General features: G+C 36.9%; 2 protein-coding genes across 2 annotated transcripts; both read right to left on the reverse strand.

The window, feature by feature from the left end:
• Nucleotides 1–4,580: 4,580 nt before the first annotated feature.
• On the reverse strand, nt 4,581–6,743 carry LOC123871707. Its single transcript, XM_045915627.1, has 2 exons — nt 6,165–6,743; nt 4,581–5,443 (listed from the first exon to the last, which is right to left on the reverse strand). Exons 1-2 carry the CDS (start codon nt 6,325–6,327, stop codon nt 4,959–4,961), a joined length of 648 nt encoding a protein of 215 aa, XP_045771583.1. The 5' UTR covers nt 6,328–6,743; the 3' UTR covers nt 4,581–4,958.
• A 783-nt stretch (nt 6,744–7,526) lies between these two features.
• LOC123871706 (transcription factor Adf-1-like) lies at nt 7,527–9,297 on the reverse strand. Its single transcript, XM_045915626.1, has 2 exons — nt 9,012–9,297; nt 7,527–8,359 (listed from the first exon to the last, which is right to left on the reverse strand). Exons 1-2 carry the CDS (start codon nt 9,181–9,183, stop codon nt 7,851–7,853), a joined length of 681 nt encoding a protein of 226 aa, XP_045771582.1. The 5' UTR covers nt 9,184–9,297; the 3' UTR covers nt 7,527–7,850.
• Nucleotides 9,298–13,122: the final 3,825 nt, after the last annotated feature.

Raw genomic sequence — 13,122 nt, forward strand, 5'->3', positions numbered from 1 at the left:
GACTGCATCAGCACTTGCCACCAGGAGAGATTGCAGTCAAGGGCTAAGTAACTTGTACTGAATAAAAAAAAGGAAAAAATGCAATCTGCTATTCAAAAAGCAGCATTTTAAAAGCTTATTTATAAATTTTTCTAACCCTGATTGCAAATTGCACCCAGGGCTTATAATATTATCCAGTTGCGTATTACCAATTTAAAAGGCAAAACCTATTACAATGTGTTGATTATTCATAACATAGGTTATTTATTTAAATTAACACTTTTTACAATATTTTTACAATGGCGCCAGTTCTTAACAAATGGTTATTTCTATAACTTTAGCAGGTTTATTTGCTGTGCTTCAACTACGTTATCGTCTGATAAGCTTTTTGTTTTTATAACATAAAAGTACCTACCTAATGGACACCTAGTGCCCACAGTGACTGAATCACTGTCTAGTTTTATTATTGACAATTTTATTTATTAATATTAAGATCAGGCAAAATTACGCTTTTGACGGTAGGTACTTCTATACTTCATTTTTTTGCAAATATTTACTCAGGTACCTACGAGGAGGCAGGTAATTAATAAAGGCTAGTGACTTAGTGAGCCTCTATTATGTTTACTGTTATTTTCTCTATTCATGAGTGATTCGTAACACTAGTTTTATGAATCACTGAATAAACCGGCAATCTATTAAAATTGCAACAAAACGATTAAACTAAAGAAATCGGTAATTTACGGTAATTCAGCTTTTAGTGCTTCACTATAGCAAGTTAGGCCGGCCGCACATTGGATAACATTTCGGCGGCCTAATATAATTAATATTATGTTATGTAGGGGTGTATAGGACGTCGCGAACGAAGTCGCGGGCATCAGCTAGTATTATCATACCGACGTGGATGGAAAGTTTTCACTTTTCCAGCTAATACGACACAATAAGGCAGAAATGCAGTCCTATTCCTTCTTGGGATGCATTATGTAATCCAATAATTATTAGGTAGGCACTAGCTGATGCCCGCAACTTTGTCTGCTCGCGTGGATTTAGGTTTTTAAAAATCACGTGGGTACTATTTGATTATCCGGGTTTTTTTTTTCTTTAAATCTGGCTTTACTCTGATTAGCCAATGTCAAGTTTGTGATATTTTCAAGTTATTGAATTTATACAAGTATGTACTCCGTCTGCGCCGGCGCCCGCCGACATACGCGCGGCGCCCCTTTAGAACGCTTCCCAGTCAGTTCCACCACCAAAAAAACACCAACTAACACAAAAACCAGCCACTCTTAACAAAAAAAACACTCCAAACAAGCACAGCACGCGCGCCAGCAAACGCCATCGCAGACCTTATCCGGGATAGAAAGTAGCCTTTTCAGTCTTCAGGTCTTAAAAATACACATGCAAAAAATCACGTTTCCTTCGAATCCTTCAATCTGTCGTTCCGTTCCGTTACGACATGATTGAAGGACAAACCAATAAATAAACACGGTTCGCTTTCATTTACTTATTCACTTTAATTATTTATTTAAAAGTGTCCGTCTGTGATTTCGAAATAACTTTCTCATATTAAGCTCATATGGTTCCAACTCCTCAATCCTGATGCTGCAGGGGATCTGACCAATCCACGCGGGCGAAGCTGCGGGCATCATCTAGTCACACTTCACACTAATATTATAAAGGCGAAAGTTTGTGTGTGTAAGTGTGTGTGCGTGTGTATGTGTATGTTCGTTACTCTTTCACGCAAAAACTACTGGACGGATTTGGCTGAAATTTGGAATGGAGATAGATAATATCTAGGATTAGCACGTAGGCTACTTTTTATCCCGGAAAATCAAAGAGTTCCCACGGGATTTCGAAAAATCTAAATCCACGCGGACGAAGTCGCGGGCATCATCTAGTTTATAATATGAATAGGATAAGTAGTGATAACAGCAGCGCGCAGTGTACGTCGATCCTAAAACCTGTCGGTAGCGCGGCGGGAGGGATCGATTCGGCGGCGCGGCGCGGCGCGGCGGTGGCGGCGGTGGCGGCGGCCCGCGATGGCGCGGCGTTGCCGCTCCGCGCGTGTTTTGTTTGGGTTGCGTGCACCGGCGCCCCGCGCGCCGCGCCGCGCCCGCGATGCGACAACGCCGCGCTTCCGACCCAAACGTCATTTATAAAAAACTTTTCAACCGTTCGCGTCGAGTTGAATTACTTATTTGTTGTTTGTGAACTTGTGAAGTTGCTAGAATAGTGAATAGAAATAAAAATTAGAGATTTTGTCCCTTTTCTGTTTTAATCAAGTATCTCTATTCCCCTAAAAAAAAACCATCGATAAAATTATTATTTTTATTAGGTAAGTATGTACTTGGTATGTATCAGAAGTGGGATGACAGAATTATTTTTAAACCAGCTGGGCAAGCTGGGCTCGTGATTTTTTTATTCCACCCAACTAATCAGTGGTTATTCTTTAGGTAGGCATATCAGGAGAATAAAAAGATTCTATCAAAAAAGGAATTCCATTAATAGTCTAGCTTAGTGGGTATCTATCGAGGAAAAGAAACTTGTTTTTTTCTAATTAGGTATTTCTTCTTCATAATCTAAGTAACCTGATTTTTTGAATAAACTGTAAACTCATAAATCTATGAATATATAGGTGGGTAGGTACTAGGTACTAGGTAGGTACCTATTCGTACCTAATACCTAGCTATATTTAGTACTTACCTATCTACGTTACCGTTTTTGATATATTTTCCAAACCAAATTATTTCCACAATGTTTCCAAATTCCCATATGTCTCGAATGATAAGAAAGCCAAAAATGCTATGCTGTTAAATTGTCTCCTTCAATTTTTTTTTGTATTAATGTTATCAATTAATATCAATCTCAAGATTAATAAAAGTAAACGGAATAATAAAACAGCCTGATCCTACTCGGATTTCTGGTTAGACTTGATTCAAAAATAAATAAATAAAAGAAATTGAATACCGTGTTCTGACCTTTTAGTTTTTATATTTTTTGTGGTTTCTATTGAATCTCGGCCCTATTCCGTAGGGTTTTAGCATTTCTTATTTTGTCGACGCTTGTTTGAATAACATCTAATGGGCATTTAGGTTGTCCTTGTTTTTCATTTATAATACATATAATTAAAATAGTTAGCTAACTTATTAGATTTTAATTAACTGCTTCAATAATTTCTAACCTACGCTAATATTATACATAGTTAGTTTGTAAGTTTGGATGCAGGTGGTAAGTAGGTACCTAATCTCTGTAACTAATGATCCAAGTCTAAAAATTCTTTTACTGATTCAATTCAAAAAGAAAATTCTTATTCCTACTAGTGTACTAAGTTCCTTATATCATAATTAATAGCCTATCGTCAATTTCGAGGGGGAAATTTTCTTAAAATACAGGCTATCCGCTCGGGTTATGTGGGATTTCTACCCACTAAAACCTCTTCGGTAGCCCTCCTCAGCACATATTAAGAAGCTCCGGGAACTCTGAAGAACGAGCGCCGGCGCCTCCTCGTGCGACGTCTATAATTGGGCTCCTAGCGTACCTAAACTAGTAGGTATCTTTTTCACGAGGGGGGTTTTCTAGTCAGAAGTAGGGTTGCCACCATTGATTTTGAAAGAGCCTTCATTTGATTGAGAGCTTTCATCGAAAACGCTATGTTACTTTTAAAATATAACAAAATGACCATACTAACACTACATTAGTATGTACATTACACCCGTGCGAAGCCGGGGTGAGTCGCTAGTTGAAAATAAATGAGATGAAATGTGATAAGTACCTACTTTCGAGAAGATTCAAGGGACATAAGCTGGGATAAACAAGAAGGTGAAGAAAAAGATTTAATTATTATAATTATTATTGATCATTTAATATTTTCAATCATAATTATTCATGGCATAATATTGTATATCAAATCTTTGAAAAGAATAACCACTGAGTTTCTTGCTGGTTCTTCTCGGTAGGAAAGGCATTCTGAACCAGTGGTAGATGCTCTTGACGATTCAAAAAGACGATTGTAAAAGTCTAATTGAATAAAAATATTTTGAATTTGAATCGTCAATAATAATTAGAATTTATTTTAAGGCATTGCATCGCTTCTACATAGTCGTAGATAAAATAAACTTCCGACGGGAAAAATCTATACCTATTATTTTCCTGTAGCGCAGTTTGCCTACTCTACACAGCTACAGCCTACCAAGTTCCTGCAATACCAGGCCTACCTGTACCTGCCTGTTCTTGAAATACCAGGTAGGTGGCAAAGTGCGAGTCAGACTCGCGCACCGAGGGTTCCGTACTGCAGTCGTATTTTTTTCGACGTTTTAGAATGTACAGGTAAAGCACATTCATAATATGATACCCCTTGGTATAGTAATCTTACTTTAAAAGTTGAAAATACTAATTATTGGTTCACGACATATTTTTTTGCGATGTAACCACAGATTCACGGTTTTAGGATTTTTCCTTCGGTGTGCTATAAGACCTACCTACCTGCCAAACATGATTCTAGGTCAACGGGAAGTACCCTATAGGTTTCTTGACAGACCCGATAGACAGACAACAAAGTGATCTTATAAGGGCTCTTTATCCTTCTAAATAAACAAAACCAGCTCTATGTTATAACTGATATTATATTTAACATTTTCAATTTAATTGATATGCAATTTACTTATAACAATAACTCATCATGAAGATTAAACACTCTCAAAACCTCACCAAAAGGTACATAACACAGTGTTAATTTTAGTAACCATACAATCTTTTCAACTTTCACGTAATAACTAATCAGTGTGGAATGACTACGAATTAAAGGTACTTATCTAATAAATTCTACCGTCTTCTTGGCAAAAAACCAACAATAACTTTGTTTCTAGCCAAAGCAGTCCAAAACTTAATAAAAATAATTGAGTCCAGTATCCCTTGGATACTATTATGCGCACCTAGCTACTTAAAGTAGCATGATTCCTGACACATCACCTTAAAAAATGTAACTAATGCGTCGAATTGTAATTCCCCTGAGCATTGATTTCATTTATAATTATATCTTGTATTTTACTCCGTATCCTCAACTTGCGAACTGGTTCCAGCTCTCTAAAATACGGAACCAAAGACTTTAGAAACATCAAGTCATAATCGACTTCGGACGACTGCCTTCTTTTGACCGGCAACGGATCCTGCTCTGGTTGGAAATCCACAGCGAATTCAAACGGTACATTGTTACCATCCGATTCATCCATGTCTCTATCATTGACTTCTTCCTTAATAAATTCCTCAGATTCCGTGCTGGTGTTACTGACTTCTTTAGGATCGTAATCAACTAATTGTGCATTTTTGTTTTTGTGCAGAAACCACATAAGTTTGAAGTGCCGCCATTTGCCTGTGTACCGGAGTTCGCCTTGCGAGTTGGTTTTGCATTTCTTCATTTCCCTTTTGAATATGTCTCTCATGCTCTTCCATTTGGCTCGGATGACGGTTTCTATAAAAGAAGATTAGTGATTTAAGTATTTAGTCATTACCTTTACACAACATTGGTTTTGAGGAATGCATAGTTGGTAGGTACCTGTATATTTATCTATGCTTACCTAATTCAAGCACTAAATGACCGATTTCCCTCAACATTCAACGTTCATATCACGTCAGATAAGTTCACATGTGTAGCACAGTTCACGACAATTAGGGACCTTGTAACAAAATGTTTGTAAAACGTCGAGACTCACAGGTCTGGCAGGCGTCAAATGTTCCTATGTAGCATTTGACGCTAGATTGGTCTATGAATAGCCTATTTTTCTTTGACTTCACGTCATCTATAGCCTCATATGTATTTGACATCATCGACTCAAACCGAGAGTTCCCTCATTCTAGATGACTCTGAAATCTGACTGTAGTCAGCTAATATAATAAGCAGGTAAATATCTACATACCTAGCTACCTATTTAACTAATATTTTTTACCTCGATAAATATTAAAGTAAGTACCTACTTATCCAAAAAAAAACCGTTCAATAGGTAGTTTGATCACGAAAAAGCCAAGCTGATTCCTAGTTCCAGGAATAAACACACGGTAATTTGAAAAGTAACACAACCCTAAGGCAAAAAAGCAACTGGCGCCAAACGGATCTTCCATACTTCTTCCTCATAGACTAGTACTGCCATCTATCAATTGAACATAGTAAACAAAGGTTCGAAAAGTGCAATCACCTGGTATGTTCAGAGCTGCGGTGATCTCCTCCCACGAAACCGCTACGCGTCCTCTGTTCTTGTGGTCTTCATCATCAGGATTCCAAAGGCAAGGTCGCTTCTGTACTTCCAGTACAATATTTATTAAAGTTTTCCTGCTGACTTTAAGATTCCTTGATGTCATTTTTGACGCAACGAGTGAACAAGTCGTTGTCGCTACTGTGTAAAAACTTTTTTTTTAAGTCTATGGCGACTAGCTACTTTTCCACAAAAAGTTTCAATAGTATTTTGAACGCGACTTGACGCGATACGTAACTCGCGGCGACTAACGCTCACGTAGGTTCAAGCGACTTGTAAAATCAATGTAGGCAGTGGATCGTGTCGTCGCGTCGACCAACCGAGCGACGCGACGTTGCCGCTTCGTGCGTTTTCGCGGTCGCTACACGCTGATTTAATCGGCAGTCGCGACATCTCCTTTTTCTTATCGTTTGTAGTCATTACATCAACAATTTTCATGTAGCATTTTCAAATCACTCTTTCGTTGTGCGGAAAAAAAGTTTTTTTTCCTACGTCTTATTAAAAATAATATTTTTTTCAACCCCACCTGTTTTTTACGATACAAACTATACTATGATCTTTTCACAGCTCAAGCATGGCATAAGCATCAGGCAGTGGGTGGGATTCAGCGAGAGTACATACATACCTACACCGAGTTCAAGACCATAATAGTAGATGGCGCTTATTGAAACAAAGCAGAAATTGTGATTTATAGAAAAATCGATTGTATTATCCTTATTTTATTCTATTTTAAAATTAAATAACTACAACTGAGCGGCTATAGCCGAGTGGTTATGACGTCTGCCTTCTATTAAAAAAACATTAGACTGCATCATCACTTACCACCAGATGAGATTGTAGTCAAGGGCTAACTTGTATATTTTGAATAAAAACTCGATCTTGGGCAAGCACCTCTAACTTTTCGGAATTCTGCAGGTGGGAGGTAGTTGTCAAGGTTAAATACATTGTCATTTGCTTAAAGGAAAGTATCGTGAGGAAACCTGCAAAGATGTGAAGTCTACCAATCCACACTTGGCCAGCGTAATGGACTATGGCACTCTTCTCATTCTAAGAGGAGATACGTCCTAGTAGTGAGCCGGATCATGACCATGACGATGATAAAGTGTCCACCTTCAGTCATGGTTCCATGAAAAAATCGCTATTTTAAAATCTTAATCGACCTATTTAGGATAGGTACAAGTTAGGTGTTCTACTAAACAGGTCTCCTTGATTGGCTGCCATGGTCTCAGGCTCAGAGTTGGTGCTTTCTTCCCACAAGTGGGTTAAGAAAGTTGGAGAAGAGAAACCCGTTGTTTTCCACGCTACGCATTTATTCAACATGTAACTGGTGACAATACAAAGTTGTGGGACGAGGAATTAATAAAGAAAAAGCATTTCTTCCTTACAATTTGTACACACCAGTCGCACACAAGTATTTATTGATTTACCATTTTTGCTTCTGGGTACATATTATTTTAGTTTCGACAGGAGTTATGCTTATGATTATGGTATCAGGTGTGCTCAATGAAAATGATCAATTACTAAACAAAAAGTTCATTATTTTGTCCGACAGTCTAAGAGTAGTACCCGTAGTCAACTTTGAATATCAACAAATAACTAATACTTATCACTCAAAAAAGCTTTTATGAACTACCGTGTCGAATTGAGAATCCCTTGCGGCTGACCACTGATTTCATTTATAATTATATCCAGTATCGTACTCCGTAACCTCAATTTTCGAACTGGATCTAACTCTCTAAAGTATGGCACCAAAGATTTCAGAAACATCAAATCGTAATCATCTTCAGACGACTGCCTTCTTTGAACCGGCAATGGATCCTGTTCTGGTTCGAAATCCAATGTAAGCATGTTACTCTCCTCAAATGGTACGTTGTGGTCGTGTGATTCATCTACATCTGTACTATTATTGTCTATTACTTCTTCCTTAATATTATTTTCCTCTGTGCTACTGTAGCTATCTTCCGCTGGATCACACTGAACTAATTGCGCTTCTTTATTTTTGTGTACAAACCACAGCAATTTGAAATGCCGCCATTTGCCTGTGTACTGGAATTTACCGTGAGAGTTCATTTTGCACCTCTTCATCTCCCTTTTGAATATGTCCCTCATGATTTTCCATTTTGCCTTGACGAGAGGTTCTGTGAAAAAATTAGTTGCTTGTTACTACCATTTACCTGAATAACTCATATCTGCCTATGGAGCAAATACGGCCAGAATCATTGATAAAACTTTGGGAGTTTTCAAGATTTGTTTTGAAAATATGATCCTTAATTGGACAGACAGTTGGACACACAATATATTGCGATGCGCACACTATTATTAGTTCAATGGATGCGCACGAGATATACTGTCTACCTTCCTAACCTAGATGTAGTTCTCGCTGCGCTCGCTTACCTTTACCTATGAACCATCTATAAAGAGTTCTCATCATCATCATCTATATATTATAGAGAGTTCGGAGTTTCCAGTGCTAACCAAATTTGTAAACCATCAGAATATTATGTTATAGATACCTATATCTATAACCTGGCTCGGATTATTATTATTAACAATTAACATATAGATAAATTAATGTCCGTTAGGAAAAAATCAACGACTTTCTTTGGAAGGGCTTGAAAAGCGCCATCTATAAGGTTTTTAACCATCGATTTTGGAGCGCCACCTAGGTTTTATTTATTTTTATGTTTTTGACGGACTTGCCCTAGAAAGTCCCTCACTGACGCCAAACGGGATCTTTTGCTTCTTTTGACTATCTATGGAATAAGCAATAAAAAAAAAATTCAACATCACCTGGTATGTTCAGAGCTGAGGTGATTTCCTCCCACGCGACAGCCATGCGTGCTCTGTTGTTGTGGTTTTCATCATCAGGATTCCACAGACAAGGCCGCTTATGTACTTCTTGTACAATATTTAATAAAGTTTTCCTACTGAGTTTGGGATTTCTTGCTGTCATTTTTGACATTATTAAAAACTTAAACGCGACTTGACGCAATAAGTAACTCGCGACGACTAACCGCTTACGCTAACGCTTGGCTGTATAAGCAACTTCTAAAATCAATGTAGTAGTGGCACGTGTCGTTGCGTCGACCAACCGCGACGTTGCCGCTTCGTGCGTCTTATTTGTTGTCGCTTCTCGGACTCACAACAAAACTTTTTTCTTATCGTTTGCCGCTATCCAAATTATAGTATTTGTCAAATATATACAGAAACTAAATATTTTACTCACATATAGGTAGGTACTATTTAAATTATAAATATCAACGAAGATACAGGACCTACCTAAGTTATTTCTTTAACATTTACCTATAGTCAAGCCTATAGTACGTCTTTTTTTTCTAATTTTTTACACCGAAAACGAAACAATTTTTTTCCACATCATCCGTTTTCAGAATATGAACTACGTTATCACTAATCAGTGATTATCACCGTTACCTACGTTGCATGAGTTTCACGTTGTGGTTCTGAAACATATTCATAGATGGCGCTTTATATGGGAAACAATATGTGGAGAAAAAAGCTGAAAGTTCTATTTATTTATTTATTTATTTATTTAATTAATTAATTATTTAATTAGAACGGACCTTTTAAGTCCAAGTCTATGCTTATTTGAGTAAAGGCCGAAGGGAGATTTCTTTTTACCCGACTGCGGCAAAGCCAAAAGGAAGGGTTATGATTTTAGCAGTCTATGTATGTATGTATGTATGTATGTATGTATGTATGGTATATATTTGGGTATGTATGTGGGTATGTATGTTTGTATCCAGATTCTGTGTGTTCCACCGTAGCGCCTAAACTACTGGGCTGATTTTGATGAATGAGGTGTCAATCGATTTGTGCTAAAGGTCCGGGTGAAATAGGCTACATTTGATACGAAAAAATTGACCTAGCGGCGCGGATGTTAACATTAAAATATACCAAGCCACAGAAAAACAATTTTACTATACCTAACTAATATTACAGCGTTTATTAAGACGATCGCAGTCGGGTTTTATTTTTCCACTTTATCTAGTTAAATTAACAGTGCTCTCTCCGTCACTCGTTTCATACAATCGTAGTTCCAATTTCATTTGAATATTAAGCAACCAAAGTCCATGAAATTTTGCAGACATATTCTAGAAACTAATATCTGTGTCTCGAGATACTCCCGAGACACAGAATACTCTCGAGAGTAGTGGAAAAGTCTTGTGTGGTGGTGCATGTGAGTGGTGGTGGCAGTGCTTGCTTGGGAACTTGGCTTTATTGCTTGGTTGGGGAGATAAGCGGTGCTTAGCTAGTAACTGCATGTTTGACCATACAGATTTTTTCTGTTGGCGTATTATAGCAAAATAATTTTTAACTGTTTCTTGCTAAACATGAACTTCCGCAAAGTAACGCCTGATTCTATCCAATATTTAACGCGGCGGTCTCCGTTTTCGTCGATACTAAAGTTTACTAAAATGGAAATAAGTTAGGAACGCATGGATCGAAAAATTTGAAATTAATATATAATATTTTTCATTATATCCCCTTGGATTTGGTCCGATAAAAACATGATTGGACAAACTTTCCTCGATAGAAAAAAAATCAGAAGTTTGGTCTAAAACCTTAGACTTTTGGGTTTTTCTCTTTAATGACAAAGCTCTTAAAGACGTAACTTTCACCATAGGTGTAAAACAATCAAATAAATAATTCGGTCCGATCATTTCACAGTAAGTGCTATATTTCAAATTATATTCTAAATTATTTGATTTCACGCTTCCTCGCTTATTCTCTTCAAATCGCGTACAGAGCGAGTACAAAGAATTTTCGACCCTATTGTTGAGTGTTATGGGCCGTAATTACGTTATCTTGTCAGTCATACCCGTCGCCTCAGCGCGGCAGGACCTGTTTCGGGTTTCATAAGCATTTTGTCATACTGTAATTGCACAGAATGCCATAGAGTAGTAAATTCAGTACTATGTAATAAAGTATTTTTATTTAGGATTTTTCTAGATTTTAAGATAAGTTTATATTGTGCATTTATTACATTAAAAAAGTAATTATTTTAAAAAGAATGCAGTAAACAGTACATTGCAGTGTAGTGAAGCTAATATTAGGTCATTATAGACCAGGACTTATAATTTGAAAATAAAAATTAATTAATCTGAGTGCTCTATCCCGGTAGCTCAAAGATCAAAAACCAAACTTGTAAAATGCATAAGTATTAGAAGATAAGATGGAAAAAAAACTTTATTGATATCAATTTAAAGGTTTTTAGGGGAAAGTACTAATTATTATGAAAATAGGATGAGAGGAGACCGCGTATAAGCAAGCGTAGTGTAGGACGTCCTCCAGCACGATGGACTGATGGCGCTGGCGCTCTTTAGGGAAGGCCCATGTCCAACAGTGGACATCCACGGGCTCATAATGATGATGATGATGATCATGATTATTATGAAAATGACATCCACTTTCAAGTCCGAGATGTTTATCCAAGGTGTTATAATTTTTAGTTTCTTCACCTGCTGTGCAATGATATCATTTATTAGGGTTCCGTACCTCAAAAAGAAAAGCGGAACGCTTATAGGATCAATTTGCTGTCTGTTTGTCTGTCTATCTAACTGTATGTCTGTCTATCTGTCCGCCTGTCAGTCTGTTTTGTCCGTGTGTGTTGTGTCTGTCAGGAAAACCTATAGGGTACTTCCCGTTGACCTAGAATCATGAAATTTGGCAAAAACCATGAATTTATGGGTTCATTAAAAAACAATGTGTTTCAATTTTCAAAGTAAGATAACTATAGGTACCAAGTGGGGTATCATATAAAAGGGTTTTACCTGAACATTCTAAAACTGATTTTAATTTATTTTTAAGCATAATAGTTTTTGATTTATCTTGCAAAATGTCGGAAAAATACCTGAGTACGGATACGGAAACTTGGTGCGCGAGTCTGACTCGCACTTGGCTGGTTTTTTTATGTATATACGTCACTAAGTAGTCAATAATAAGTTTGACCAAAAATTGCAGTGTCATAAATGTTTTATAGATCAAAAAAATAATCATACTATTAAATATTCCTTCAACTTAGACCTTATTGTCACAGCTTAAAAGTTGAAAATGTGCAAAACAAAATTTCATACGTACTTAATACTTTTTCTCATAAAACTAGTTCAATTTACAAGAAATGAAAGATCCTATTGTGTTTGCCTTTGTCAATACAAAGGATCTTTGTGGCTTTTGTGTTCTCACTCACGTATACTAACATTAAAATATCGATGTTAAAATATTCGTTGTAAAACTTACCTTATGCAGTTATTCTTAAAGTATACATTAAATTGTTATTAGGACGAGAGTTGCTTCGTTTTGGAATGCCAAATCAGTGTATCAATTTTTCTTGTTTTGAATCGAAAGGTAAGAACAGTAATAAAATGTAACTACTGAAATCGTTTGTTCGTAGATTTTATAGGTTCGTGAGAAGTAGTATTGTTGTATGATAATTTGGTCAATTTACAGATCAAATTTCTCAAAATCCTGTCTTAGTGCGGGTCTACGTTATATAGAGAACCAACTGCACCTTCTCAAACTTCAAAATCCCATCAGGACCAGTCCTGGCACAATTGTTAGTTAGTGGTAGTACCTTTTCACCCCCACTTTTTTTCATATTACATCCGTTAGGTAAATTTTTTTCGTATAAAATGTAGCCTATGTTACCCGGATCTTTACGACAAATCGATTTACACCTCATTCATCAAAATCAGCCCAGTAGTTTCGGCGCCACGGTGGAACACACAGAATCTGGATACAAACACACACACATACATATACAGACTGCTAAAATCATAACTCTTCCTTTAGGCTTTGCCGCATTGGGGTAAAAAAACAGGCTGAATTGAGAACCACCTTCTTTTTGGAAGTTGGTTAAAAATTTAAAAGGGAGCAAGCAACA

This window comes from Maniola jurtina, chromosome 14, assembly GCF_905333055.1.
Source record: "Maniola jurtina chromosome 14, ilManJurt1.1, whole genome shotgun sequence".
In the NCBI taxonomy this organism is placed as follows: Eukaryota; Metazoa; Arthropoda; class Insecta; order Lepidoptera; family Nymphalidae; genus Maniola; species Maniola jurtina.